This window comes from Dromaius novaehollandiae, chromosome 2 (genome assembly GCF_036370855.1).
Source record: "Dromaius novaehollandiae isolate bDroNov1 chromosome 2, bDroNov1.hap1, whole genome shotgun sequence".
Lineage (NCBI taxonomy): Eukaryota > Metazoa > Chordata > Aves > Casuariiformes > Dromaiidae > Dromaius > Dromaius novaehollandiae.
In genome coordinates, this window is record NC_088099.1 from 117,135,418 (window position 1) to 117,163,217 (window position 27,800).

Below are 27,800 nucleotides of genomic sequence, written 5' to 3' on the forward strand. Positions count from 1 at the left end.
AAAAAAAATTAATGAACAAAGAATAATATACTCTAATGAACAAAGAATAGCATTAAGAGCATGTTGAACATATGTTTCATTTCATTTTTTGTGATTAAATGATGGTGGTCTTGAATGAAAGATGAAGTCACAAGTTACATACTGAGGACTGATTGGGGGAGTGGAAGGAAATTTCAGAACACAAAATTCCCTTCAGGCTTATCTAACATTTCCAGCATTTCCAAATTTGGTGTGTAAGTGAATACTCATGAAGGTGATGAGTAAGAACATGTATGTGAATATGTTTGCCTTGTCATGAATATGGCAAGATCATGTAATGCCTAAACCACGCGTACCTGCCTCATGGGAATGCACTATATGTGTACATTCTTAAATTGTTAATTGTTAAGATGTTAATAGATGTTCAAGAATATTTTCATAGTTCCTAGAAATTGCAAAACCTGTAAAACTTCCAGTATTTTGTAGTCGCTCTTGCATGGTCATAACACCTCAAACCCTCATGAAGTTCACTATGATATCAGAGGTGTAGACTTACAGGCTTTCTGAAGTACATCTGACAAAAAGTATAAATGAACCTTAAAGAAGCTGGCAGTATAATCTGTGGTCATTCCAAGGCCTGGTTGCAGTAGCAAAGCAGCGTAGAAGTACCTTTGTTATAAATGAGATTATGGTGTAGCTAAGTGTAGCTGAGATCTGTTAGGTAAATATGTGTGTACAAAGTTAGAGTTTTGTAAAGCAGTTGCTTAACCTCTACCAACAGCATTTTGCTATGGCCTACTTTAGCACACCAATTTTCGTGCGCCCTGTATGGATTACTGTTCATTCCAGTGCTTCCTTATGCAAGCAGTGACGAACTTTTCTGTGTAGGAACAAACAAGAGGGATGTGAAGAATTGCCATAACAGTTAGGTTGCTATATTTAATATGTTAAATCCTGACTGTTTATTTTCTGATTAGTAGATACTAAAGAGAAAGTTTCCTGATTTATATTTTAAGGATATTTTGCTTAGAATAATTTGTGTTATATAAAATTACTTGTAGTTGTCAGAGGTGAACATTAATTTTAGCATGGAATGTGATTGCTTTTGCTGAATACTGTATATGGCAGTTTTTGCTTATGAGCAAGCCTGTATAGTGATGTGTAGTTTCTTTTCCTACTCTTGCCTGAAGTTATATGCTTAAGATATATAAGGCAGGACAGATCATTAGAAGTACTCTTTTTTTGAAGTTATACAGAGCTAATTGATTGTTTACAGTTTTACAATACATTTAAGTACTACCAAAAAACCCCACACACAACTCTGGTACCTGTGTATCTATATTAATTGAAAGGACAGCCAATTAAAATGTGCTAAGGAATAATGTTTTCAGTTTATAAGATAGCCCACAACAGCAGTATGCCAGAAATAAACATTGCATATGTATGCATTTACATTGCAGCTAGCAAGATTCTTTCCTCTGAGACTTGTCTGGCTCATTGTTAATATTTAAAGAGTTCTTGATCAAATCCTTCTTGTATGCTGTCAGTGCAAAGGAAAACTCAATTAATATGCCAAAAAATGAAAGGGAGGCACCAGAAGAATGATTTGAGCACAGTATTCAACTATGAAGTTGGCATCAACATTTTGTCCTCTATTTCACAAATATTTAACATTATGAATTTATTTTTGCAAATAGATTCATTTTAATAGGATTACTCAAGTTTGTAAAGTTAATCATGAATGTGTGAAGAATGATGGATATATATTTTAACTGGTATGTAATTTAGTATTTAACTTGTGTTCTATTTCGTATTCTTTGTTTCTTGGAGAATCTGGAACAAGTGTACAGGTACCTGAGTTCCACTGTTATATCCATAACATATTAGTTGGAAACCTTCCTAAAACTCAGAGTTGTAATATGGATTATGTACTGAGATATAGATAACCAGGTCAGCTTCAAAAGGGGGAACATTTTTATATAACCACATTTTTAGTTCATTTGGGCCTGATAAAAGTTAACAACCTATTCAACTACAGTACAAGACACTATACAAGACACTGTTTTCTATAGCTTTGTCAATGTACCATAAACCTGCACACAAAATGTCTGTTGAAATAATCTTCCATTAAAAAAATGTGAAAGTGTGCTAAAAGGCTTTGTTATTTTGCAACATAGATAATGTCACGGCAGAATATACCAGAATTTGTTTCTTGAGAGACAAAAGTTAGGTGATGTGTTGCGCTGTTCACCCTGTGGGTTTTGTATGGGCTTAGGCTTAATTTTTTTTTCTAAATAAAATGAAATTTTAAATAACCAATTCACTCATGGTTGAAGTTTTCTCTTCCAGAAAATACACACTGTTTTTTCACAAGAGGTTCTGAGCAGCATATCTCATTTACTAACACCCTTTCACCTGAAAAGGTCATGGAAAGCACACTTTGCACAAACTGTTACCTTGTAGCTTGCGTGAACTGTGACAGAATTAAAGTCCTCAGTAGTGTCATCTATTGGAGAGATTTTGCAGAACTGTCAGTGACAGCCCTTCCACAGAAGGCAAGAGTATTTTGCTTCACACATTGTTTCATAACCTCGCATGTGCAATCACAAATCACATGAGCAGCAGTTTTTCTAGGAAGGCACCGAAGAACCTCATGGATGCCCAAGGCAGCAGTACACTTTTTAGGCTGCGGGCTAGCCCTTCATACCTAAGTCCAGTGGACTCTTGGTAGTGGAAGTATTTTCTCCACTCGCACAAATCCAGCCCAGATATGCATGAACCATGTGCTTCCCTAACCTAGTCTAGTGGCAGAAAGCCTAAACTATCCATATGCTCGTTTGTGCTCTGGAATTGCAGAGGCATGCTGACAATTTGGCGGTTGTGAGTGTTCCTGTGGGCGTCACTGAGACATTCCTGTTTCACTTCAGCTCTTTAGTATCATATGATGTTCTGGGAAGCTGTGTACATTCTGTTTCTTCATGCTGCACAGAGACCTCCCTTACATATCCTGAACTCCAAGAAGTTAAGAAATATGTACCAGGAGATGGAACTGACCAGGAGGTGAAACAGAAAAGGTTTTCTCAGGCTGGTACTTTAATACTGCCAGCCGATTTCTTTGCTTATTATTGTCTCCTCTGCCTCTACAGCAGCCAAGCTATCTTAGCCACGAGAACATTTCATATTCCTCTCACTCCTCTTCATGTTTCTTATCATACTTTTTTACTACGTCTATTTCAACCAGAACATTACTCTTTAGAATCATAACATTGGTTATATGTCCCAAAACATACTTTTCTAAGGGAAAATTACCTTGAAAGCAAAAGGAAGTTAGCTGTGTGCTGAAGTTCTCCATAGAAGGAGAGGGAAGAAAATATCCCATGCATTATAAAGGTAAAAATTACTGTCTGTGGAGTTCAATTAGGACTGAAACTAGCTCTAAAGGAAATCATATACTAAGTGTTTTACAAAAAATATGTAGTGACTGACAAGTAGAAATTCATGTACCAATTTTTCTAGCTTTGCAGAGGTATCCAGTTGGTCGTTAGAAGAGGTTTGAAACAGAGACCCAAGGTTAAATTGATCCCTGAATGCTCCTGCAGTGTTGTTACGTTCCCCATGAATTTAGTCCATTCCACAGTTTTGGCCATACTATTCATGATCTATAGCATGAAAATTGGCAGCTTAGGGAAATAAATCTAACTTTAGTTTTCAGTGCAATTTTTAAAAAACTGCTTTGTGTTAGTACCCACATCCAGCTTTCTGATCACATCAAGTGTTGAGGAAGAACAACTAGAACAACTGCTAGGGACGTCAGGCCATGGGAGAAAAGTGACCACTTAGTCTGCAAAACAGCAGCGTGGCTGGGTACAACAGAGTAACTGGCTGTGAGGAGGAATAGGAAGAGGCCTGTGATTATTTAGTCAAACTTTTCCACAAGTTTCCACTCCTACTGAGAGTGAGCATGCCCTCACCTAAATAGCCAGAGCAGGACATCTTCAGGAAACCTGCTCCCTTGCCCAGGGCAAGGCATGTCCTCAAAGAGGGCAACTGAGGTTGTGCTGTGAAACACGTGCATCACCTGGGACACAATCACTTGAGTCTGATTCCAGCTATATCCTCAGCAAGAGAGTATTGCAACCTTCGGAGCTTCTCATTTTTGCTAAGGTTTAAAACCTGCGCAAAGAGGATTGATACATTTTTATGTGTCGTTTTTCTAGATTTCAAGGTTTATTTTAGCTACTTAAGAGCATATGAGCAAATTGAAATAGAAACTGCAAAGGGGTGTAGTATTTTGTTACCTTCATGACTATGGGAAAATCAGACTTGCTACAATAATTAAGGTTTTTTTTCAGGTTAATAATAGCGTTTCTATTGATATAACTGTGGGTTTAAGCATCCCTAAAAAATATCTTTGCTGACAAATTCAAATCTAAAAGACTACGTAGTAAAGCACATTCCAGTTTCCTGAGCCTCTGTTTATGAAAGAAAGAACCCTGAAGAACAGGGGACAGGCATATTACATTTACAGTTGTCATAATTAAATTCTTTTTCTATTTATCATTTTATCTAACTGTTTTCACAAGAGCACGCTATGTGTCCAAGTTAGGTTTAGAGCAGCAGCACAATTTCTGATTCATGTCCTTTGGACTGGTAGATATTGGAATCCTTGCATGTCATTGTCAATACACGTCAAAAAAAGGTTAAGTCTTACACACTTTATTTTGATTAATTTTCTCAATCCAGACTGTAAAATAGTGTTAAAAGTATCTGGGGCATTTACATTTTTTCATGAAGTTTCTTAACCTGTTTGGAAATTGTATTAAAAAAGGTGCTGTTTTTTTACTTGGCTACCTATTCAAACATATAGAATGTGAAAACATTAAAGCTGCTGATACTATTATGTTCACTACCACAACATAAAGCAACTAGCTCTTTGAGTAAAGCATGGGTGTCTTGGCTAGAAAATGTGACTTTCCATAGCTTTGTGTGTCTCGTCTGACTGCATAGTTATTTGAATCGCGGTGGTGTTTTTGTTACTCCATGTGTATCTTCAGTCTTTTCCCATAGAATTATTTCGGCAACAGCAGTCAGGCTGTTTTCTTCAACTGGACTAATCAGACACTGGAATAAAAAGTTATGAGAAGTGAACTTTTAAGTGTTCAGACCTGATGTGATATCCTGCATTTTATGAGACCTATAGGAGTGTAATCATCTGTACGACCTCTATGGTTGCCTCAGTCAGACTTGGGTTCAAAAGTTTATGGGAAAACAGTAGAAAGTATAGCTGCATATTCAATCCAAATAGTTGTACAACTCTTCAAAACTAAGAGGAAAAAATACTCTTTTGTATTGCTCCCAAGAATGTGAGAATTAACAGAGGACAAGTCAACCTGCACGCGTAGAGGTTGCAGGTACAGTAGCATACTTCCCAAGCATGCTACAAGAGGAAGCAGTCCAGTGGAGATGCTCAGGCGGCTAAGAGGAGAAAACGTGCAGGACAAAAGAAAACAAATTAGCTGATCCCATCTGAGCCTAGGTGCAATTTCTGCTGCAGATGGGCCTGTGGGGGTTGATTCTGCCAGGCCTGAGGAGGGATTCCTGGGCTTCTTGGGTTTCTCATGGGGCTCTTGGGAAGTCAGTGCTTTCTGAAGGAAAAAGAAGGGAGAGTTCAGAGGATTCATAATGTCCTGTGTGCCTTCTGCTCTTATTCTTTGATATTCAGATGTTGTCATTTCCCACTCTGTGGTTCTTGAAAAGTTCCTGTATTCAGGTAGGTTCACTGGTGTCTTGTATCTTCAGAGCCCAGACCCACAAATAACAAATTCTTTCATCTCTGGGAAGGTTCAACCTCCTGTCATGATCCTTCACACTGTAAAGAAATAAGTGGAATTTGCCTCTCTCTACCCAGCTGGCTATTTTTTACAAAACTTTCAGGGAGCTGACAAATCTTGTACTTCAATACGTGTTAGTATTAAGCTGAAGTAGGCCACCGCGGGAGGCAGAGCAGTGGGCAGGAGAGAATGGACACAAGCACTACAGATAGAGGGATTGTATAAACTTTATTACTGCAGGAAACCTGGCAAATAATACTTAACAGTTCATTTTTACTGCTGTCCCACATCTCTCTTGTAGACTTCAAAGACGTACTGTAATTGTCTGAGATCACGCTCTTGACTGTTGTATTAAGATCATAAAAGCTTCCCTCTAGATCACAGTCTTATGGAACTGAACTAACATTAACTAACACTAACTTTAATCTCTTGGCATTTTTTTCCTATTTATTTACAGCAGGAGAGATCACAGACCTCTTCATGTTATTGCAGATCTTTCCAACATTTTACTCTAAACTTCCTCTACAGATGTCCTTGACCTGCCAGTCTCTTTTCATCTGGGAAAAGAAAGGAATGATTTTTTTAAAGTACTTAAGGCCCTTCTGAACACAGCTTTATAAAAAAAAGACTAGGATCATCACTTTTTAACATTGTACATATTCACTCTTGTGTGCTCTTATTGATGCATTTTTGCTGAGTGTGTGGAGTATATGTATTTTTTGTTTTGTTCTGTTTTATTTTACATCCTATTTCACAGTGCTCTGCAAAAACCTGTTTTGGTGGATGGTGAAGTACAATGATGGGCCTTTCAGTATTGCTGGAGCCCACCTTACTCATATAGCCATCTTGAGCTAGAAACACAGAAATTCAATGTGCAAATGGCCAAGCTCTCTGTGGCTGTACATACTGTTGCAGCCCCCAAGACTCTGCCAGTTTACAACAGAACTGGGATTCAACCCATGTCTTCATTCGCTTGCGTTCTGCAGCTATTTTACCATCACTAATTCAGATAATAGCTAGGGATTTTGTAATCACTTGCAGAATTAACTCTACCCTAAGTACTCCTTGGCTAGCAGTTCTTTAAATAGATACAGAATACTGATGCAGGAATATTATCATTGGAATTCTTCCTGAGATAGGGGTTGAGATAGAAGAAATACAAACAATTAGATTACAAATACCCTAAGCAGCTGTTACCTATGAGCTAAAAAAGTAGTTTATTTACCTTTTTTAAAAAATCTTTATTTTTAAATGAGTTACATGCTCATATAATTTCAAAATTGACACTTACAGAAACAAGCACCCCTCATTTATCTGCCAAAAAGAGACACTACCGAAATAATACATTCCTGACGAGAACCACCTCATGTTACCCAGAATTCCCTCATTAGATCTTCTCTGCAGTGTCGGTGTCTTAAATAGTGCAGTCTGAAAACATGCTGGATATTATAGTTGCAGTAGTTCAAGTTTTGCAACAACGATGCATCCATTCCTTTCATAGTACTCACTTGCATTGCTGTTTTGGCAGTGGCTAGCCTGATTTATTGACTGTCAGTCAATAATGATTGCTAGATCTGGCTGTACTGTGGACTTCAGAGAAAGACGACAAACGTGAAATTTTTCATCACCTATGGGTTTGGGGTTTTATGTCTGTTTGCTTTTCTCCATGAAGTACAGATTTAAATTAACATTGATAAACAGTAGTGACTGAAATTATGAATGAAAAATATAATTAGCTTACTGGGGCATTGGTTATGATTCTGAGTTACACTTGTGAAAATACAGACCAGTGTGACTGGTCTCAGGAGAACTGCTTTAGATTTATCTACTTACTGGTAAAATGAGGTTCTGACTTTCTGCGTGAGGGTAAATTCAAGAATATGAAAATTGTTATTTTAAATTAACACTTAGAATCTAAACCAAAAAAATATATTTCTTAAGTGAACTGAAGACAGCTGTGAATAGGTATCTTGTATTTTATAGTGAATTTGTTAACATTCCAATTTAGGATCTTCATGGGGAAAAGTAGAGGAATACCCAAGCCCTGCTCTAACCAGTTTTCTGGACATTTTCAGTCAAGTTCTTTGGAGCCAGAGGAATTCCTAAGAACAAATCTGTATTTGCTGATACATCATAATAACCTTTTTGTACATCTGATAAGAACTATATTTTATAAAAGAGCCAAAGGCTGGATGTAGGGCAGCTTCAGGCATGAAAAACTTGCCTTATAACGTGATTTAAGAAACCAAAACAATTTTGTTTGTGAAAGAGAAAGGTATGAAATAATTCTGCTTTGTACCAGCATGAGGGAAAATGTCTTATGGCAAGGTCCTCTGGAAAGGTCTTTTCAAAAACTCCGGAGCAATTAGCTGGAAGTGGAAGCAAGACTCATTTACATGCAGCTACGTATCAGTGGTTAATTGCCAGAACAATTTACTCAGACACATGGCAGATTCTGTTATTGCATATCCTTAAACCATAATGGATACCTTGCTAAAAGGTGTGCTAAATGTCAACAAGAAGGTGTGTCTCCATTGCAGCAACAATGGATGATTTCTGTAACCCATGTTATGCATGAGGAAAAGCAGTCTAACAGTCACGGCCCCTCCTGAGCTTAAACACTAACGGTGACATATAACGTACTATGAATTTCATGCTTTGAAAGGAAAGATGAAATTTCTGTTGAATAGCTAAGATGTAATAAAATGAAAATGCTGTGTATTTTTCATTCAAGTTTAAGGGATTACAGCTTTTCAGTACATGATGTGAAACAGATTGTACGAATTTGCTCTACCTTCCCCCTGAAATAAAATGAAATGAGGAGGAGGAAGTAACAAAGAATTATCATGATGTTCTGTGTGTATCACCAGTTTGATATATAGTGTAATCTGGTTACAATGTTTCTCTTTTAAGGAACCATTTTCCTGAAGCATTTTGATTGCTACGGAAATATTTAATGCACACTTACATATTACTCTGCAGGCAGTTTTTACAGAATAACAGAGCTTAATTACATTAAAAATAAATTAAATGCATTACTCAAGTGGTAATTTAAAATATTCATGACAAGATGCTCTGCAGTAGAACCTAGAAATAAAGCATTTCACCTTAAAGAATACAATAACCCGGTATATGTATACTTATCGTTTGCCATTAGTTGCAAAATAAATTTCATGAGCTCATTACGATGTATTTCATTTATGGTAGTTCTATGTGATAAAGTGATGAGTTACTAATACCATTCTCTTAGAGTATTATCAACGGTTTTGAAATTGTACCTATCACACATTAAGGAAAATATATATTCTTTATTATTGCTTGAAACTAGCAAGTATTAAAAGTAGAAGGCCTGAGATTAAGTTAATTCCATTCACTTTCAATCTCATGATATTCATGCAGCCCTCAGTGAGGAGTAATTCCACTGAGATCTGTGAAGATATATCAGTTGGGATATTGCTAGGAATAGCTGGAAGCAGAGTTAAGCTGACACTTGCTTTTCCTGCTTTTCATTCAATGCTTTCTTTTCTACTGTTTCCCTCACTTGGATTTCCCTGTTTGCATGAATGCCTCTTAACGCAGAGAAGTTCAAGTGAAGTGGAAATATTCTTGACTATATTTAAATACGTATATATATAATTTTTAACAAATACATAAAAAATTGTATTCCTATTCTTTTTTGCTATGTTTAACATGTGAGGTTCTGTCAAGGCTAATACAACCAACACAGTTTGATGCTTTGGTATCCCCTCTGCAGCCCAAAAAGTGAAAGATATGTTCTATAAATGCCTAATGTACGGATAAAATCTGACATCTTTCAACAGTAAGATGCTCATATATTACTATGCTGTATATCTCAGCACAAAGATTTGTGATGAGTTTCTGGACAGAGTGCATACAGTGAATAAGAACTTGCCCTCATATCTGTGTTTCTTTCAAACAGGTATGTGAGGTACATGCAGAAGCCTAACTTGAGGGTACCACCATTTTCTCCCCTGTGTCAAAGTTTCAGCATGAATCCTGTGTGACCTCGCTAAAATGACAAAAGATCAGTCAGTCAAGTACAAATCCCGGCTTGATTCCATGACATTACAGAGGTGACCCGTTCAATCCAGGCTATCAGCGTGTTTATTCATTGTTCCTTTTCAGCTATCCAACATCAAAGAGATTATTAGTCATAATGACTAAGTTCATCAAATAATTTGGTTATTTTTGCCCCTTCTTATTTTACAGGTTATTCTGGAAGAAATTTTTGGAACATTTAAGGCATGTTCACTGCCTAAATAGTAAGGAATGCAAAACTTAGAGCTAGTTTGAGTCATGTGCATTGCTACTCAAGGCCTGCAAAGCCACACAGTTATGCTGTCACTGCCAGCACAAAAATACAGGTCCAGATCCTCTGCTGTGGTATGCCTAGCATGGACTGTAATGCAGATAACTAAGAAAAGCCAGTCACCTGGCTTGACCAGGAATATCATGATTTCAAGAGGCATGTAAAAAAGCTTTTGAGATGATGAAAACTGGTAGCTCAGACAGTAATTTAACTGTGAATCCTGTTGCAAATGTGCTGTGCTGCAGAACTGCAGAGCTGTTAAAAAACTTGTAGAAAATGGGTTAGTGACAGTGCAGCTAGGGATCTTGTAATGTTGGTGCAAGTTTTGACTTTGATTAGCAGCTTTCATTGGACTACTGTAAAATAGTTCAAATACTACAGTGGCTGTTCTTTGCTTGGTCACAATGGTGTCCTTGCCATGAGGATCAAGTGCTTCTTATAGTACAAGGATGTCTGTTTTCACTATGTGGCCACATTGCAGAACATGAAAATACCAGACTTTCACAGGGAAAGTATGGTACATTGCACACATTGAATGTAGGTTTTATCTGTTGAGCATCCCATTGCAACTAGAAAAGTGATCCTTCAACATTCATAAATAATCAGTTTGTGGAAAATTGTATACTTCAGATCTCCATAGCTATATTACTCGTTTAACACTATATGTTCTTGGCACTGTGACAGCCCTTTTATTTTTATGGGACCTCAATACTGCTGGGATGTCTGGTATAGCCATGATGCTTGCTTCCTTTTTTAATCCTCAGATAATATATGGTGTCTCAAGTACATGGGTTCTCTGTGACTAATAAAAAGTAATGATGGTACTGCTCTTACTTTAAGAAGTCTTCTATGTAGGAAGCAAGGGAAAGCTCTCTAGAGTTGTAAACTTAGGTCTGACAGTAGGATACCCAAAAGAGAGCAAACCAAGTACATATGTGACAACCTAATTCCAAATTTTGGAGTATCTTCCTCTTCATCCCCTTTCTCCCTTCACCCACCCCAAACAGCATTCTGGAAGCTCCATGTAAATACTGTTAACAAAATACAGGTCATACAGTCCGGCATCCGACAGATTGAGAAAGATCAAATGAGACATCTAAGCTTGTATGTAAGGTATATTGTTCAATACTGCCTATATGCCATTTATCAAATGGTTCAGTTTAATATATTCTTACATGCATGTTATCAGACAAAATCTCTTGGTGGTTTTCTTTTCTAAAAGAAGAAAATATTAAGTGGCAATTGTGAATTTGTGATAGAATTCACCAGTCTCCAAGCTCTATGCTGTACCTTAGCTTGTCACGGAGAGTTTCTATTCTATGCTACAGAAAATGCATGAGCAGTCTAATTACACAGCGTATTATTACTCACTGTAGCAGATCGAATTTTAAACGTTAACTGTTAATTGTGTGTGTAAACGAGGTAAGTGGAATAGCAAATGATCACAGTTTACTATTTCTATTTGTAGAGCCAAGTTTTTTGCTTGCAATCCTGCCTATTGCCAGTCGTACTCCCAACACGACAGAAAAAATCGGACTCTGTATGTCAAAATGTTGCAGACATATTACTGCTGAAGCTCTTGCAGACCTTCTCATGTATTTAGATATGACTCAGAGATTAATTATGTGTTAGGTTCCTTTAGTGACTACAGTCTTAGTAACACTCTTGGTGAAGAATCAGCTTACTATTAGCCACAGAGATGAAGAAAAGAAATGCAAGCCTAAACCTTCAAGGCACATATTACCCTGAGATTCACCACCACAGCTGCTCACCAGAAGTGCATAGATGAAAATAGTCCTCAAATGTAAATGTGAAACTTATTCACCACAAGTATATGCAAACTTAAGAATGTTGGGTGCAGACAGAAGAAAAAAAAAGAAAAAAAAAAAAAAAAAGCATCCGTTTTTATTGTATCATCCTGGGGTGTTTTCCTCTCCCTTTTAGTTTTTATCTGTACATACCATTCTCAAGGCACTCCTCAGAGATCAGCTAACAAACAGTTTAATTACACTTTTTCCCCAGTTACTCCCACTCATTGATCTGTCTGCAAAGTTGGAATGAGTTTATGTTGCTGCCCAAAACATTTCTCTTGATGATTCCCCTTCTGCTGTTTCAAGTTGAATTATGTTTTAAATATCACTTGCCTGGTGTGACTGCTGACAGGGAAGCAAAATCCAGACATTCTCCTGCGACTTTTACCCAAGGCAGAGTATCTTTCATATTAGATGCCCAATTAATAGCTGAGGAAATCAATATAAGTCCTCATTTTCTTCTGAACACCTTTACTAAAATATGTGGGTGCATTTTAAAATATGTATCTTTTATTGATGTATAGATTTTCAGTAGCACAATGTAAAATGGCAGGAGGCCACACAGAATGGCCACGAAATACCAAGACCTTTGGGGTAAAATGATGGGCTTTTACGAGGAGCTTGAGGAACTTTGATTCTCAGCATAAATGTATCTTCCCACTGTTCATACAGGAGAATCAGGGAAAGGAATTTCCCTGGGAACATCACATATTAGGGATATTAATAAATAAACAAATGGTAGGAATCTTTAGTCTTCAATATGGAAATGAAAACCTCTCTCTGTTTGCCCTGGTGCATAAATGGGGAGCACAACACAAAAGTACTGTTAAAAAGCATATTTTATGTCCTCTCACTTCAAACAGTAATGCAGAATTACTTTGGAAAGACTGCTGTGATCTGAGGTATAAGTCCCAACATGGTCCAAATACATGTTTTAATTTGTGCGTGTGCTTCTATGCCCTCCTGACTCCGAGCTATACAGATGTGGTATTAATGTGTTTACTTGGCCTTCCTACTTTGCATCAGCCCTCCATTTTCTGGACATGGCTCAAAGCTGTGACTTCAGAAGCGTGGGCCAACTCACTGGTTGGCACCTTATCTGAACAAAAGAATCCAATATCTCTCACTCCTTAGTTTCTGAACAGACAAGGATACTAGGCTTAAAGTGCTGTGGTCTCGAAGATGCGTAATTAGGGAGTCTCTGTTGGCATGTTGCACATACTGTCGCCTTCCTCCTGTATATTGCTAATATGCTTGGCATGAGTGTATTTGTCCATTTCCCATGTATATAGATCACTTACTTACACATTTTTATACTTAAACTTCACATTTTGGTGTAGATGAGACTGCCATTCTCTCAGTTATTCTAGTAGTTACTGACCTTCAGCTTTATACGGTGCATCATATTGTTCGTACTGCTGTTTGCCATGCTCTGAATCTTGAACTACTGTAACAGAATCAGATTATTGACAGAAGAAAAAATTAATCAATGCTGTCTTTTCACACTGATCTTATCAAAGAAATTTCTAATTATGGGATTTTATAAGTCGCTAATGGCCATAATGTGCTTTTGATTATGTTAGTCATTTTATTAATTGTCCATTACATACTACCTGCTACATTCTCCTGTATTATCTACTTTCTATATACTTATGTGTCAGTTATTTTAGTGAGAGCATTTGCTACCTGGTTTGTTTTTTACAGCTTCCTGTAGAGATGTAAGAAAAGTAATTCTGCAGTCTGGTGTGATAAAATTGGAGAGGCTGTGTGACATCAGGAAATCTTTTTAAAAGAAAGCAGTTTTCACATATATCTAAAAGAGAGAATACATTTCTTGAAGATAGTTGGTGAATAAATGTAGAATAAATGAGTAGACAATACAGTTAAATAAAATATGTAAAAGCTTATGTAATTTATGGATTCAGGTTTTGATATTTTACATTCATTTTCACTTTAGTTAAATAAGAATTAATTATGCATTTTTCTAGCCACTAAGTTATTCCAACAAATTGTTGTGCATTAGGGACACCATGCTAGCAGCAAGGATGAATAGATTTGGATCCTTCTTTCCCAGGGCATCCTCAAGAAAACGGAAGCAAATGTAATGTGAATGCTGAAAGAAATGAGCATTCTTCAGCCTTACAATACTGTATCTATTTAACATCTCCTTTATTACCATGCCATCAAGTGTTTTTGGTTTGCTGTCCATAGAGTTTCTATTTCCATTGTTTATTAATATGTAATATATTCAGCAATTATCCTGCCTTATTTCATGAGTAATTAAATGTTCCTTGTTTGGCCAAGAAATAACAATACAGAAAAAATCTCAATTTGCTTCCTCTCAGCTATTCATGACAGATACCCCTGTCTCCAGCTGTTAATTGCACCAAATATTCATTGATAGTTTCAATGAACACAATTACAGAAAATGATGCATACTTTTTGAAAAATTCTCATGGAATGAGGGGCTATAGTTTTTACTTGCTACAAGTGTCTTCTGGATGAAGTAAACGTACTAAAGCAGGGTTGATGTGTGAGAGTGGTTTGGGGTTTGGTTTTGGTTTCTGTGTGGAAGAACTGTCCACTAAATGTTTAAGAAAAGCACCACTGTTTTCTTAGATGCAGAGTACATCGTCGTTATTGTTTACTTACTGGAAGGTGCACTGCTGCACATTCTGGGTTCGTCTAATCTGTTACACTTTCAATCCTTCAGCAGTAATAGTTAAAGTAAAATGAGGCTACATGCTAGCTAATCTGATGGTCTTTTATCACAACTGATACATGATAAAAAAAATTCATAGTCTGTGTCTGGATAAATGTTCTCAACGTTGTTCCACAGAAAAGCTCTCATAATGTAAACACCAGCCTAAGAGCAAGGAATAAACAATTTTCTCTGCCTTTCAATTTCTGCCAGGTTTCGAAGCCTTTATTAACATGCCTTTTCATTACACAGGTTAGTTGCTCCCTTTTCCTTCAAGCTTGGTTATTCCATCACTCTGAGGTCTTCACTACTTCTTTTTTCCCTCCACTTTTCAATGTGCTGCTTCTGCAAAGCTTTATCTTTTATTCTTTTTGTTGTAGCTGTGTGATCTTTCACATTCACAAGCATATATGTGTATTTCTCTGTATCTTTATCTGATCCCTTTTGGACAGATCCTCCTACCTATTTTCTGCTTTTTTTTCTAATACTTCCTCAGGGAAGATTCACTGACAGCTCAGACTCAAAATGGATGTAGAACTGAATGTTATCTCTTCTCTTCAACATTTCCACCATCCTACTTGCCATCCGAGCTCATATAGCTGTGCTTAGCCAAGCTTGTTACATCTTCCTCCACAATTTGTGGAAAGTCTGGCTCTTTCTTGCTCTACAGACAACTGTCACTTTCTCATAGACTTCTTCACTTTTTAAGACTTCTCGCCCATCCTCCTTAACATCCATATTGCTTTTTCCTCCAGTCCATCCAAGACACAGCTAGTAACATTGTGCTCTTGTCAGTAAAACCACACCCACATTTTTAAGCCCTTCATCTTTATATTCAAGATTCTCCACATAGTTCTGTTCCAGCCTATAAATCAGATCATCTCATGTTTCCTCATCCCAGCCACTCTGCGACATCAAAGTATTAAGACCATATATTCTTAATTATTCAATGCCATCCCCTGTGCCTATCATTACTTCACTATCTGTGAACTGTCAGTCCCTTTAATTATTTGTCTATGTATCCTCTTTTTCTAGAGTAAACAAAGGTGAAAAATTCTTAGCCATATGGCTATGGAAAAACTGAAACTAAGTCACTGGCACTGGGGATGTCCCACTTAACTCTGCCTTCTCTGTCTTTCTCATATCTTTGGGGCAAAGTTTTACTATTTTTATCTTACATGGCACACTAGCCTGTTGTTAGCCCTAAGATAATTTATTAATCATCTTGAGGACTGCTGCATGGTTTAAAATGGATTTAAATGAAAATAATTAGCTGGCTGAAGCCTTGTTTTCATAAGCTGTTAAGTGTGGAAAATATTCATAGATATCAGAGACTGGAGATAGTTATCTGATCATATCCTTTAGTGGAATTACTCTTGACAGGATATTCTTAGTCAAGTCACATTTTCAATGACTCAAGTAATGGATCTACTACTACATCCCTTGGGATGCTGCTTTATTGCACAGTCTAATAGATCACACTTAGAAAGGAGTTGGTAAGGATGTAACGCATTCTTTAGAACTGCAGAGACTGTCACTATGGTATAGTTGACAAGGCCTGTCCTCTGAATATATTATTTTTCTGTGCTTTTAAAAGTGCCTTAGGCCATGCTTCTCCTCAAGTAATCCAGTGAACTCATCTGATTTGAATATTTCAAGTGCCTTTTGTCGTATTTTTGAAAACTCCTTTTTTTTGGAACTCAGGGTCTCCTGAGAATGAACATTTTCTGCATTGCAGGGATCCAGTGAGGGGGAGTGAAATGCAGGACATCCACACAAGCTTTGAAATATATTGAAAAAAACTCCTCTTTAGCTCACCAGAGATTCAGGAGAGTATATAAAATATGTTCTGATGAAATGCAGAGCAGGCTTTTCCAGACTGGCATCAACTAAATGCTATTTTAGCAGACTATTCATTGTTGCCAATTTGCCAGTAGGTACAACATCTAAAACCTGTTAAAACAGGAACTTTATCTGAGAGAATACTGGAGGAATATGGTGGAAAATCAGTTGCTATGAATGTCTATCCATACTCCAAGAAAAATCTCAGGGATGACATTTCAGGAAGTACAACGTGATTAGCCACGCTGGGAGCAAAGAAAGTCACTGGGTGACTCCCATTTTAGCTGTGAGCAGAACAGGACACCTTCTACAAAGTCCACTGCTTCATCACCCTCTGCCCATCATGAGCTGAGATGTCACCGTGATAACATTTTGCAACATTTGGAGCCCTGTAATTTATGCATTAGTAGCTCAAAGATTACAATAACAATTGTGTCCAGTCCTTTGCTGGTGGTGAGAGCTGAAATGAGAACATCTAGCTTCAAACAGAGTGTTTATTATATCACTTGTGATGAAGGAAGATTTCCATTTCAAATTGTTGTAATCAATAGCCTATAACATTGTGAGTCACTTCAGAGCCAAACAACTGCAATCAGGTAGTAAGTGCTGAAATCCCTTACACTGTTAAAGCAATGTACAAGTCTTGTCTATACCAGTTCCCCCAATGGTAGAGAGACCAGGGATATTCAGACACTGCTTAGTACTCTGAAAATTTATGGAAAATAAAACCAAGCCATGCATTATCAATCAGTTTTTTCAATGAGTAGAAGCAAGTAAAAAATAAATACAACCCCAAATATACAGATTATTAAACAGTTAGTTTGGCTTCATTTTGATAGAGTTAGTGAAATGTATTAATGCTTTACTTTTAAATTGAAAAAAGCTTACAAAAAATAATGTTTCAATATTGTCTTGAGTTACTTACTAGGCAGCTGAAGTAATAATACAGCTGAAGTAAAACTGCACTTGAATCATGAACAAATGTACATTAACACCAGAGGAGAGTTTCCCATTGATTACACCATGCTTTACATTTGGCCAAAAGTAACCCAGAAAGCACTCCGTTAGGGACATGATCTTTCTCGACACATTTATTTGGTCTTGAAAACATGCAGATGAGCAATCCAGCCCCCCCTGGGAGGCCCCTGTCCAAAAACATTTTCAGGACTGAGGTTTTAGAGTTAGGTAGCAATATTTATATTGCTGTGAAGTAGCGAACAGTGGTAAGTTTCATATCAGAAAATTTTCTCATATCTGTTTTCCTGCGGGTGGAACAAGTTCATTTCTCTTGTATCTTGTTTAGGCATCCCCAAATAATGCTATGTATGGCCGTGGGAAAGGTTAAGTAATAAAAGGAATCAGAGAAGTTTTATTCTGATGATTTTTATAATAAAAGTCATGAATGCTAAAAATGCACGTGACAATTTTTCTCATAGCTTAAATATCTTATGGCTTCTGTTGTATTTCATTCTTTTAGGCCTTTCTCTGAGATCTGCCTGTTGCATAGCCATACGTATTAGATGACTTTGGGACTTGCTTTCCATCGACAATGAAGGGATTATCTAGCAGCCGTAGTCATCATCATGGGGTTGCCTGTGACTCTCCGTGTGACAGCCTGCCACACCACCCAGACAGGAAGCCATATTTGTTAAATCCAGTGGACCCTCACCCGGCAGATCACCCTTACTACACTCAAAGGAACTCTTTTCAGGCAGAATGCATGGTGCCCTACAGTGATCAGATTGCCAGCAGCACTTTTCCTCGGAGACATTACAATTCTCACCATGAACTTAAAGATGAGTGTGCTCTTGTTCCCCATGGAACTGCCAGTAAAACTAACCGCATTCCTGCCAACCTTTTGGACCAGTTTGAACGACAGCTGCCTCTGAATCGTGATGGCTACCATACGCTGCAGTACAAGCGGACTGCCATGGAGCACCGCAGTGACAGTCCAGGGAGGATCCGGCATTTGGTTCATTCTGTCCAGAAGCTCTTTACCAAGTCCCACTCGCTTGAGGGACCCTCCAAGGGGAGCGTCAATGGGGGCAAAGCCAGCCCAGAGGAGTCACAGACGATGAGGTATGGGAAGCGTAGCAAGAGTAAAGAAAGGCGATCAGAAGGTAAGCCCAGATCCAATGCCTCAGGATGGTGGAGTTCAGATGACAACTTGGACAATGATGTTTGCATTTATCATGGCCCCAGTGGGGTCATGACCATGGGTAGATGCCCTGATCGTTCTTCTTCCCAGTACTTTATGGAAGCCTATAACACTATTAGTGAACATACTGTGAAGGCATCCAGAAGCAATAATGATGTCAAATGCTCTACCTGTGCAAACCTGCCTGTGAATTTGGACTCCCAGTTAATGAAGAAAAGCTCTTGGTCCTCTACACTAACCGTGAGCAGAGCCCGTGAAGTTTACCAGAAAGCATCAGTTAACATGGACCAGACAGTGGTGAAGGCAGAGACGTGTCAACAGGAACGGTCATGTCAGTACCTTCAGGTACAGTGTGGAGAGCTGATTGCTGTTCGCTGTGCTCTGCCTTGTTGCAGGTGTTTGTGGGGGATGGAGGTTTGCTCTGATATTTCATTTTTCCTGAGAGGTCACTGAGCACAAAATAAGGGATAATGCAGCTGAAATTAAAAATGCAGCTGAAATTAAAAATAAATCTGCTTTCTTTTGCCAGCATTCAGTATTTCAAAGAAACAGTTTGTATCAGAACAGGCTTAATTTTTTCTTGTGGGAAAAATAAGACCTTTCTATTTACTTTTTGAATTTATAAGGCATTCACAGTAGGAGTATAGAGAACTTGATGTTGTATTGCTTGTAGTTAGCATTACAATGTCAATTAACAGGATGTTACCAGGATACAAATTCTTTGATTTCTGTAATTTCAGGATTTGCCTTCATTTACTGCTTATTTTATTATGAAAGCTTTTGAGACCCTTTTGAGAAACTTTGAGGTACCTTAGTACTTTCTGCAGCAGGAAAACAATCTACTTTCCTTTTTGCCATAGATTATAAATTCTCATAAAATAGTTATTGTAAAGTGTCCAGATTTGTTTATCTGGCTATTTCTCTTTCTCATGGCTTTGATTCAAAAATATAAAATCCAAAGGTTGAAATTATTGCTTGTTCTGATTATACATTTTAGGAGTACATCACCTACTCCCTCACAAGCTGTTTGCAGTTAATACAGCGTCACTATTTTTCACCAGTATTGTATCTTTAAATGTCAAGAATCAGATGTCTGCTCTTGGAGCTATCATACTGCCGGTGAATGTTTGTGGCAGGAACATGGATCAGAAAATATTAAAACTGTTTCATTCTTAGGAGAGCTGTGGATAGCTTTTATGCACTTTAAACAAAGCTCTTATGGCACATCTAAGTGTATGTGTAAGATGGAACAACGTTGCACAGAGAAGAGAGAAGACCATGAGGAAAAAAGAGGTTTGCTAAGACAATTTGGTTTCATTTTAATATAGTGCGGCTCTTGTCTGTTCGTATAGTAACGAGTTTTCTCATAGGGGTACTTTAATGAGACATTCAGCTTCCACATTCTGCTGTTTAAGTCAGTACTCAGGGAAAGCATAGGAGGTATCCATATTTAAAAATTGATCTTAAAAGGAATTATTGAATGGCATGCAAAATAATTTTGAATGCCAGCCTCTGGGATTCTAAGTTTTAAATGTAGAAAATGGATGTGTGTATTTTCTAGTAATTGTTAGGAGATTGGGGGGGGGGGGGCAGGGAGAAGGAGATAGTATGAAAGCTCAATGTGTGTTTACAGCTGTGCATATGGACTGGGGAGGGACAGAGGCTTCAAAATAGCCTAAGGTTAGAGTTTTGAGATTGGTTGTATTAAGTTGCTTTGATGTGAATTTTGTGAGTCAGAAGAAATTGTAATTTTGGACTTGATGTGCTTACTTTGGACCTTGAGATTTCTTTTGCTTATGTTTTTGTTTACTCCCTCAATCTTCCACTCAGGTTTCAATAAAATAGCTACCAATTCAGTATGTGACCAGATGGCTAGAAAAGAGTGAAAAACTGTGCCAGCAGCAGCTTTAAACGAACACCTCCATAGGGACTTTTAGATAATGTTTAACTGACAGGAATAGAGTCTTGAAGTGGAATTAGAGGACATTATCTGTGTCTTTATGAAAATATATCCAACAATTGTCAAGGGCAGGAATTAGACTAACTAAATTCAGACCATGTTTCTCATCCTGTTTGTCCTCAGTGGTGGTTTTAGTTTGTTTTCCATTTCATTTCATTTTTTCTGATTGTATGCCTGTTTGTAAAAGTCGGGGAAATACAACTTTGGGGTTGAAATTGTTAAAATACAGAAGAAAATCTTAATCAGGCTTTGATTAGCATTGCAAAGAATATTCAGACAGCTAAATAAGGTGGGCAGATTTAAGGGAGCAGGTTGGCATTACTCTTCTCTCTTGGCAGCTTGAAAAGATAACAAATAGATACAGATATTAAAAAGTCACTCTTTATTTTGAATGCATGCCACTGCCTTTCCCTTCACTGTACCACTCTTCTTTTTACACTACAAGCCCTTTGGGGCATGGACTTTGTTTCCTTTTGTGTTTCTACAGGGCCCAGCACAATGGGGCCCAGGATGTAATTGAGGCCTTTTGGCCATCCCGCAGTATAAATGTATAGCAGCAAGAGCAGAGTATCACTCTGGTAGTGGGCTGTAGAGGTATTCCAAATATTGCTATTTTTCTGGTGACCTTTTGATGATTGTGCGAAAAGGCTGGTGTCCTATATTCTTAGAACAATTAGAAATACACTAAATGAGATAAAAGCTACTTAGCCACAAATTTATGACAGTACTGGATAACTCTAATAATGACTCTAATTAATATGATGTTTCTTCTTTGCTTTATTTATCTCATTAAATGTGGTATAGGTGTTCTTATCAACTCACTTGTACTTTAAACTGTTGTTATGGCCCAGGACATAAACTCTGTCATCCAACTGTTCTTGTTATAATATCTGAATACAATGAATGAGTGACTTTTTTTCAACTCAGTATACAAGAAAATATTCTTTATCCCGATAGCTCTGAGTATATCAGAGATCACAGATGAAATTCAGTTCATATTTGCTTCTAGCAGCTTTTATCACACAAGTATCTGGATGAATTCTCAGTGTAAAGACATGAAAATAACAAACAATTATCTCACTTGGTGTGATGTTTTCCACATAATCATTCTGTGGAAGGAGTTGGCAGTAGTTCATGTTACAGATGGGCTAATTTCTCATAATCTGGAGTTTGGATCGTGTGCAGAGTCCTGCATTGTGCAATCTTTCCTTACCCCAGTGGACTCCATTTCCATCCTGTGTACAGAAGTGCAGTGTCCATCTTTGGAGTTTAAAGAGAAGGAGTAGGTAGGAAGACTTGAATCAACTTCATATGTCTTTTGAAGTAGATATAAGCTCTTGGAACAGTTAAAAGACTGTCAGACAAAGCCTTTCCTCTCACCTGCATTTCTGGAATGGAATTGTTTTCCTCTCTTCTCTCTATTTCTTCTGTCAAGAACAAGGGGCTGGATAGTATTCACCATTAAAGCTTTGTATTATTTTATATACTTTAGAAAGGAGGGAAGGAGGCATTGGTGTTAAGAAGTAAGGTAAGGTGCTTTTTCAAACTTCTTCTTGCTTCAGGAAAATACTTTCATTTGATCAAAGTTTACAGTTGGACTAATTTGAAGGAAGATGGGAAGGAACTGTTCCTGTTTTCTCTAAAATTTTCTTTAAAAATAGCTTCCCATTCCTTGAGAGAATAATCTATAAAGCAGTGAACAGCCTGCACTCCGCTGTCAGCTTCTCGTTTGGAATATTTAAAATTAAGTAAAACTATGAAAGATGAAATATAAGCAACAGTATTTTTTCTGAGAACTATAGGGTCTAAATACATGGGTAGATATTTTTGCCACTCTTGTTTTCTGTGAATTCCTGACTGTTGAAGCTAATAGAGTATCTAATACACTGCACAGTTTATCTCTAATTATAGTTTTGGCAGTTCAATATTCCTTGTAATTACTATTCCCCTAGGCCTTGGTCCATTTGTTAAGACAGAGAGAAAAATACAAGGATGATATTTTTCATATTATTCCTCTTTTCTTTTAATGTGGGTCAGTCAGATGTTTTCTTTTGACCCCGTTGGATGGCACTGAAATCAGTTGTGTCAGATACTTGTGGCTGAGGAAGGAAGTTCACTTCTGGAGAGTGAAGTGCCATAGGTGAGGAAGCCTGTACAGTCAGTCGCCAGAGTGCTGTGCTGGAGTCAGCAGTCCTTTGGTGGGAGACTAGGGATACACTATGAAAAGTGTGAGCGAAGTTTTTGCATGTGATAAACGTTTCCTGGTTTATCACAGAATGGATCTGCTAGCGGAAGGGTCTGGTTGTGCTCAGTGTCCTATGTGAAGGTTGTCTGTAATGTGCAGGAAGTCTCGTAGTGTTAAGAAACTCATATAGCTAAAGTGACTTGCTTCCCAGCCTTAGGACAAGGCATTTGCCTAGTTTCCTATGAGTTAGCACTTATTCCAAGCCTCTTTCTGTTGCATATGTCTATGGATGGCCAAACAGACGGCATGACTTCACCCTAAATAATCCTGGTGATCATGATCTGCCATTTGATTTGTTAATTCCATATATTAAACCGAGTATACGAAGTAAACCAGGTGAAATGCTTATCCTTATGACACAATAATTTATCCTAGGTCTATTGTACTGGACTTATGTGTGCATGTCTATCTGCATTTTCAGTTATTTTCTGCTTTTTTCTCATTGGTATTGTTTGCATTTCTGTCACAATTGCTGTATTCAAATTAATCTTTCAGTATGTCCTCATATATATGTGGAAATTGTGTTTTAATCTTCACTAATATTGAGCTATTTTCAGTTGTAAAAATTGCTGTGGGATGGGGAACATGAATAATTAGTAAAGTCACAGGATTTGGGATATACTGGAGATTATAAATAAAGCAAAAATAGCTTATTTACAAAAAATATATTCCTAACCAATAATTCAACTGAGTCTACATCTTAATTATGTAGCCTACCTACAAACCTACCTAAGATGCCTTTGCTGTATTAGGAGAAAAAGTAGGAGGACATATCAGTATAGCTCTCCCCGTCCCCCTTGGAATCCTTTAATTTACCTAAAAAATATTTTGTCAGAAGAATTATTATTGTTGGTGAGAATGATCTTGCTACCAATCTCACCTTAACAACTGCTATGTTCTCATTCATTTAATTAAAGCCTGGACCAGCCTTTGATGTCTGAGTAATACAGTAATGGAGGCCACCTAAGTAATAAGAGCTGGTCTATGTCAATGACAGTACTTCAAATACAGCTGAATTTTATCTGCCACTGTACCTTAGCTTGTCATTTTCTATCCTTCGGTTTTACCAGCATTCTGTAACTTCTTCGTACTGAATGTTCCAGCACTAATGTAATTTTTTCTAGATTAACTTGAAGAATTACTTTTGATTCATCTTGTTAGCATCCCTACGTTCTACTAGCACACCCATTAATGAACACAATTCTGTCAGCTGGATCCCTATTTTGTGTTGCTAGCATACAGAATATAGGATCTAGCAACATACTTGAGTGATTCTATGTTACATATGCTGTTGTGTCAGAAATATTTATGCAAATTATGGCTGCACATAATGTCTAGTGTTTGATATCTATTCCAGTTCCTTTTGACACAAACATGGATAAGATTTGATTCAGTCCTGGATCTGACTCTTTTCTGTAGCCTTACTTCTGTAGCCTCTGGCATGTTCTAATCTGATTGTTTTCAATAATTTCACTGTAAAGAAACCCAACCAAAATCTTGAAGACAAATCCAAACCAGCAAAGAGGATCATTGCAAGCTGAATCTGAGTTTGAAATCCCTAATACTTCTTGTGGAGACATGCACAGTAGTTGGGAAATAAACACTGAGTGGTGATGTATCTTCCTTAGTAGGAGCAAAATAATAAGGAATATTTCCCCTACTTCCAGTTATATTTTTGTTTCAGGAATGGAATTTGTACAGGGAATTCTGCAGTGCCAGATGAGTAATTTGAGCTGAGTGCAGCTGGCCATGATTTCTGTTCTGTCCTACATATGCTCTTCTGTTGTGCATGTTGCATTGCTGAGCTTCTCTCACCAGTGAATTAAGCAACATGAACATTAATCTGTTGTATATCGTTTGTCCTTTCATCCTCTTATATTGAGTCCATACAGTATACTGTCCTGTTTGAGCAGAGGGTGAGGGGATTATGTGACTTGTGATAGATATGCCACTGTGCATTTCTCTTACCAAAGGCTGAGAAATGTGCAGTGCAGTTGGATAAGGCATAATGACAGTTGTGACGGGCCAGGGCTTCCAGAGGTGATCTTAGAATTGTCTCTAAGAAAGTGTCTTTTATGCAAATAAGTTTCTGTCTAATTTCGCTTTACTGACATAACCCCATTCTGCTAATCAGTTTGTTAGGAAATCATCTAGATTTCCTGGACTCTAGCCATTCAATTCCCAAAACATGAGTCAAGACTATAGTCTTGATTTAGTATCCAGTGAAACACTAGTATAGAGCACGGGTGACAACTTGGGGTCCCTGAGAAAACATATCATGATGTTCTGGACTGGGGAAAGTTTCCGTAGAGCTGAATGAAGGCTTCTTACGCAGGTATATCTCATTGCTGTAATCCAGAGAAAGCATGAAATAGTCATTGAAGTCTGGCCACTGTATGGTAGAAGGTAACAGAAGCTAATAACCAGTTGGAGTTGGTAGGTAACTGCATTACTTACAGTTGTTGTCTGTGAGAGTACCGCATTAGCAAAGCGTCAGAGATTATCCACTTACAGTCAGCCAACAGAAACAGCATCAGGGCTGTTTCTCTCAAAATACTCCCTTATTGCTCCCACCACATCACTTTCTCTTCCAAGGTTTCAGATTCAGCTACATGTTCTTCATCCATGAGCCAGTTTCCTGCCAGCTTGATGGTGGGCTTGTGGCCATTTGTGGTGAAAGAAAAGTAAAACGACATCTCATTTAACAGTATTAGCATTTGACTCCAACTAGTCACTGCGTGCAGCTGCTGAAGTGATTAAGGACAGAACTGATTCACCCCAAAGAAGGTATCTAGTAGTGAAAGATCATTTCTCCATTACTATTCACTGAAAGTGTCCTTTCAAGGAAGGGTATTCATGTCAGAGTCAGACCATAGGTCCCTGTCGTGCTTTTTCAGCCAGAAAGCTTTAAAGGCATTGAGAAAGATGAGAATGAATGTCTGCCCCCTACCACTGAGAGAATATCATCCACAAGTATCATCAGAGTTGTTTTAATTTGAGGTCCTGGCCTAAAGCCACATTGCATGACCTTCAGTTATGTTTCTTTCAGCTAGTTGAATTGGTCATTGCTCTTTGGCTTCCTTTCTGCAGAACACGTGGTCCTCTTCGCTCTTGGTTGGATTTTTATGTGTAAAGCAGCAGGAGAAGGTTCATTCTGGAATCAAGGCGAGGCTGTTTTGTGTAGGAGACACACCATTATTATTCCTCATCAGACAGGATGTGAATCAGATTCACAAGTCAGTGGTCAAGGAGCCTTTTGATGAATGAAAACGCTAAGCTGTGGCAACGCTCAAGGAATTTTGTCTATTGACTCACTCCGTGAGGATTCATGCTATTTTAGAAGATTTTCTAAACTACTGTTGAGTGAAGGAATATGGTAATCCTTCACACTGCTTGTTTAGGTTTGATGCAAGTTGTGGGCACATAGGGTTCAGGAAGCAGTTTGCTGTCTTGTACAAGTCCTTTTTCTTGGCTGTTAATAGTCTTCATGTAAAAATATATGGAGATAAGTCATCCAAATGAAATGAGTTTAAAATAGTACCTGACTGCAGAAATCACACAAGCTAAAGCAAATGTGCTGCAGATATGAAAATATTAAGTTTATACTAAATGAGAGCAACCTCCCTATCTGCCTTTATGAAAATTCTTGAAGCCTATTAAACATATACTTGTTCTTTAAAGCTTAAGGCTTTCATTTTGCATAATTCAATGACTCTTCACACATGCACGTTGACAGGATGGAATGCTGCTCATCTTTATTGGTCCAATTAATTCAAAATTCATGAGTGCCAGGAATAGGCTTAGCAAGTGGAAGATGGCAATTGAAACTTCCTTAACAACATGCAAAGAAGGCATAATAACTGCTAAGAAAACCAAATTGCATGGGTTTGAAAATCTGCACTGAGCAGTCATTAAGCATTGTTCTTCAGTTGTGTGATTTCATTTCATTAAGTATTTGCATACTAATAGAAAGCTAAAGTTACAAGTCTACTGCTGTGAGCGATGGCTAGCCACTCCCTTCCAGTCCTTGTGTTTACTTCTGTAGTCATCCGCACTGCTTTGGCAAAGCACAGGGGAGAAGCCTTAATGCTCTCAGCTGAAATAAAGCAAATCAAACTAGAGATCAATAATGAACTTAATTTGCTATAGAGACAGTCTGTTTGGTATTTCATCCAATAAGGTAAGTTAATAACAATTCTGGGCAAAAAGAAGGAAATTTGATATTCTAGTTTTTATTATTTAAAGCCTGAATAAAAATTGTTTTCTGTACTTCTGTCCTTACATGCTGGTTTTTTCACATTGGTATGTGAAATAATGTACTCACTATGTGTGAGTTTTTGAAATGAATGGTTGAAAATTGGGGGCCAGTATACCTGTTTGTTTTGGGAACCTAGACTACCAGAAAAATGGAGTTCCTTTATATCAAAAGAATGCTGAAAGGAACAGACCAGGCAGTTCAGGCTGGCTGATGACAAAGTGTGAACAGTTGCAGAGCAACATAAATTCAGATAATGGTCAGGACAGGTAACGGATTCAGTAGATGAAGCAGAATCCAAGTAAGAGGCTGGCTGGTGACAGTGCGTTATGTATATGGTCTGTTCTGTTTACAGTAAATGTTATACCTGTCATTCAGTCAGAAGAAAGAAAGTACAGTCAATGTGAGTTTTCATACTTGTAACAAATAGTCTATTTTTATGTGTATGTTGAAGGACTGAAGTTGAAAGTTTCAATAACCTGCCCAGTTCTGAGGCCTTTGCTAAGTATTTTAAATGTTTTTTTTTCAATTAATAATGGTTTCTTGTTTCACTAGGCTTTTTGTATAATTAAAGTATGCTCTTGATTATTAAGCATGTAAAGAAAGAATTGTACATGATCTTAAAGATCATTTGCAAAATGAAATGTCTCCAGGCTCTCCATTACTTCAACAGTGTGAATAAGAATAG

At 37.6% G+C, this 27,800-nt stretch overlaps 1 protein-coding gene across 2 annotated transcripts in view; it reads left to right on the forward strand.

The window, feature by feature from the left end:
- The window catches only part of DLGAP1 (DLG associated protein 1), a 410,611-nt gene that overhangs the window by 249,501 nt on the left and 133,310 nt on the right, over positions 1 to 27,800 (forward strand). Inside the window, exon 3 of one of the 2 annotated variants that reach the window (XM_064507246.1) lies at positions 17,972 to 18,997. In XM_064507246.1, coding sequence (XP_064363316.1) covers positions 18,044 to 18,997 — 954 coding nt within the window. In that variant the 5' untranslated portion in view covers positions 17,972 to 18,043. Of the gene's footprint in view, positions 1 to 17,971; positions 18,998 to 26,882; positions 27,038 to 27,800 lie in introns of those variants that run through there. The other variant, XM_064507247.1, reaches the window with a different exon arrangement.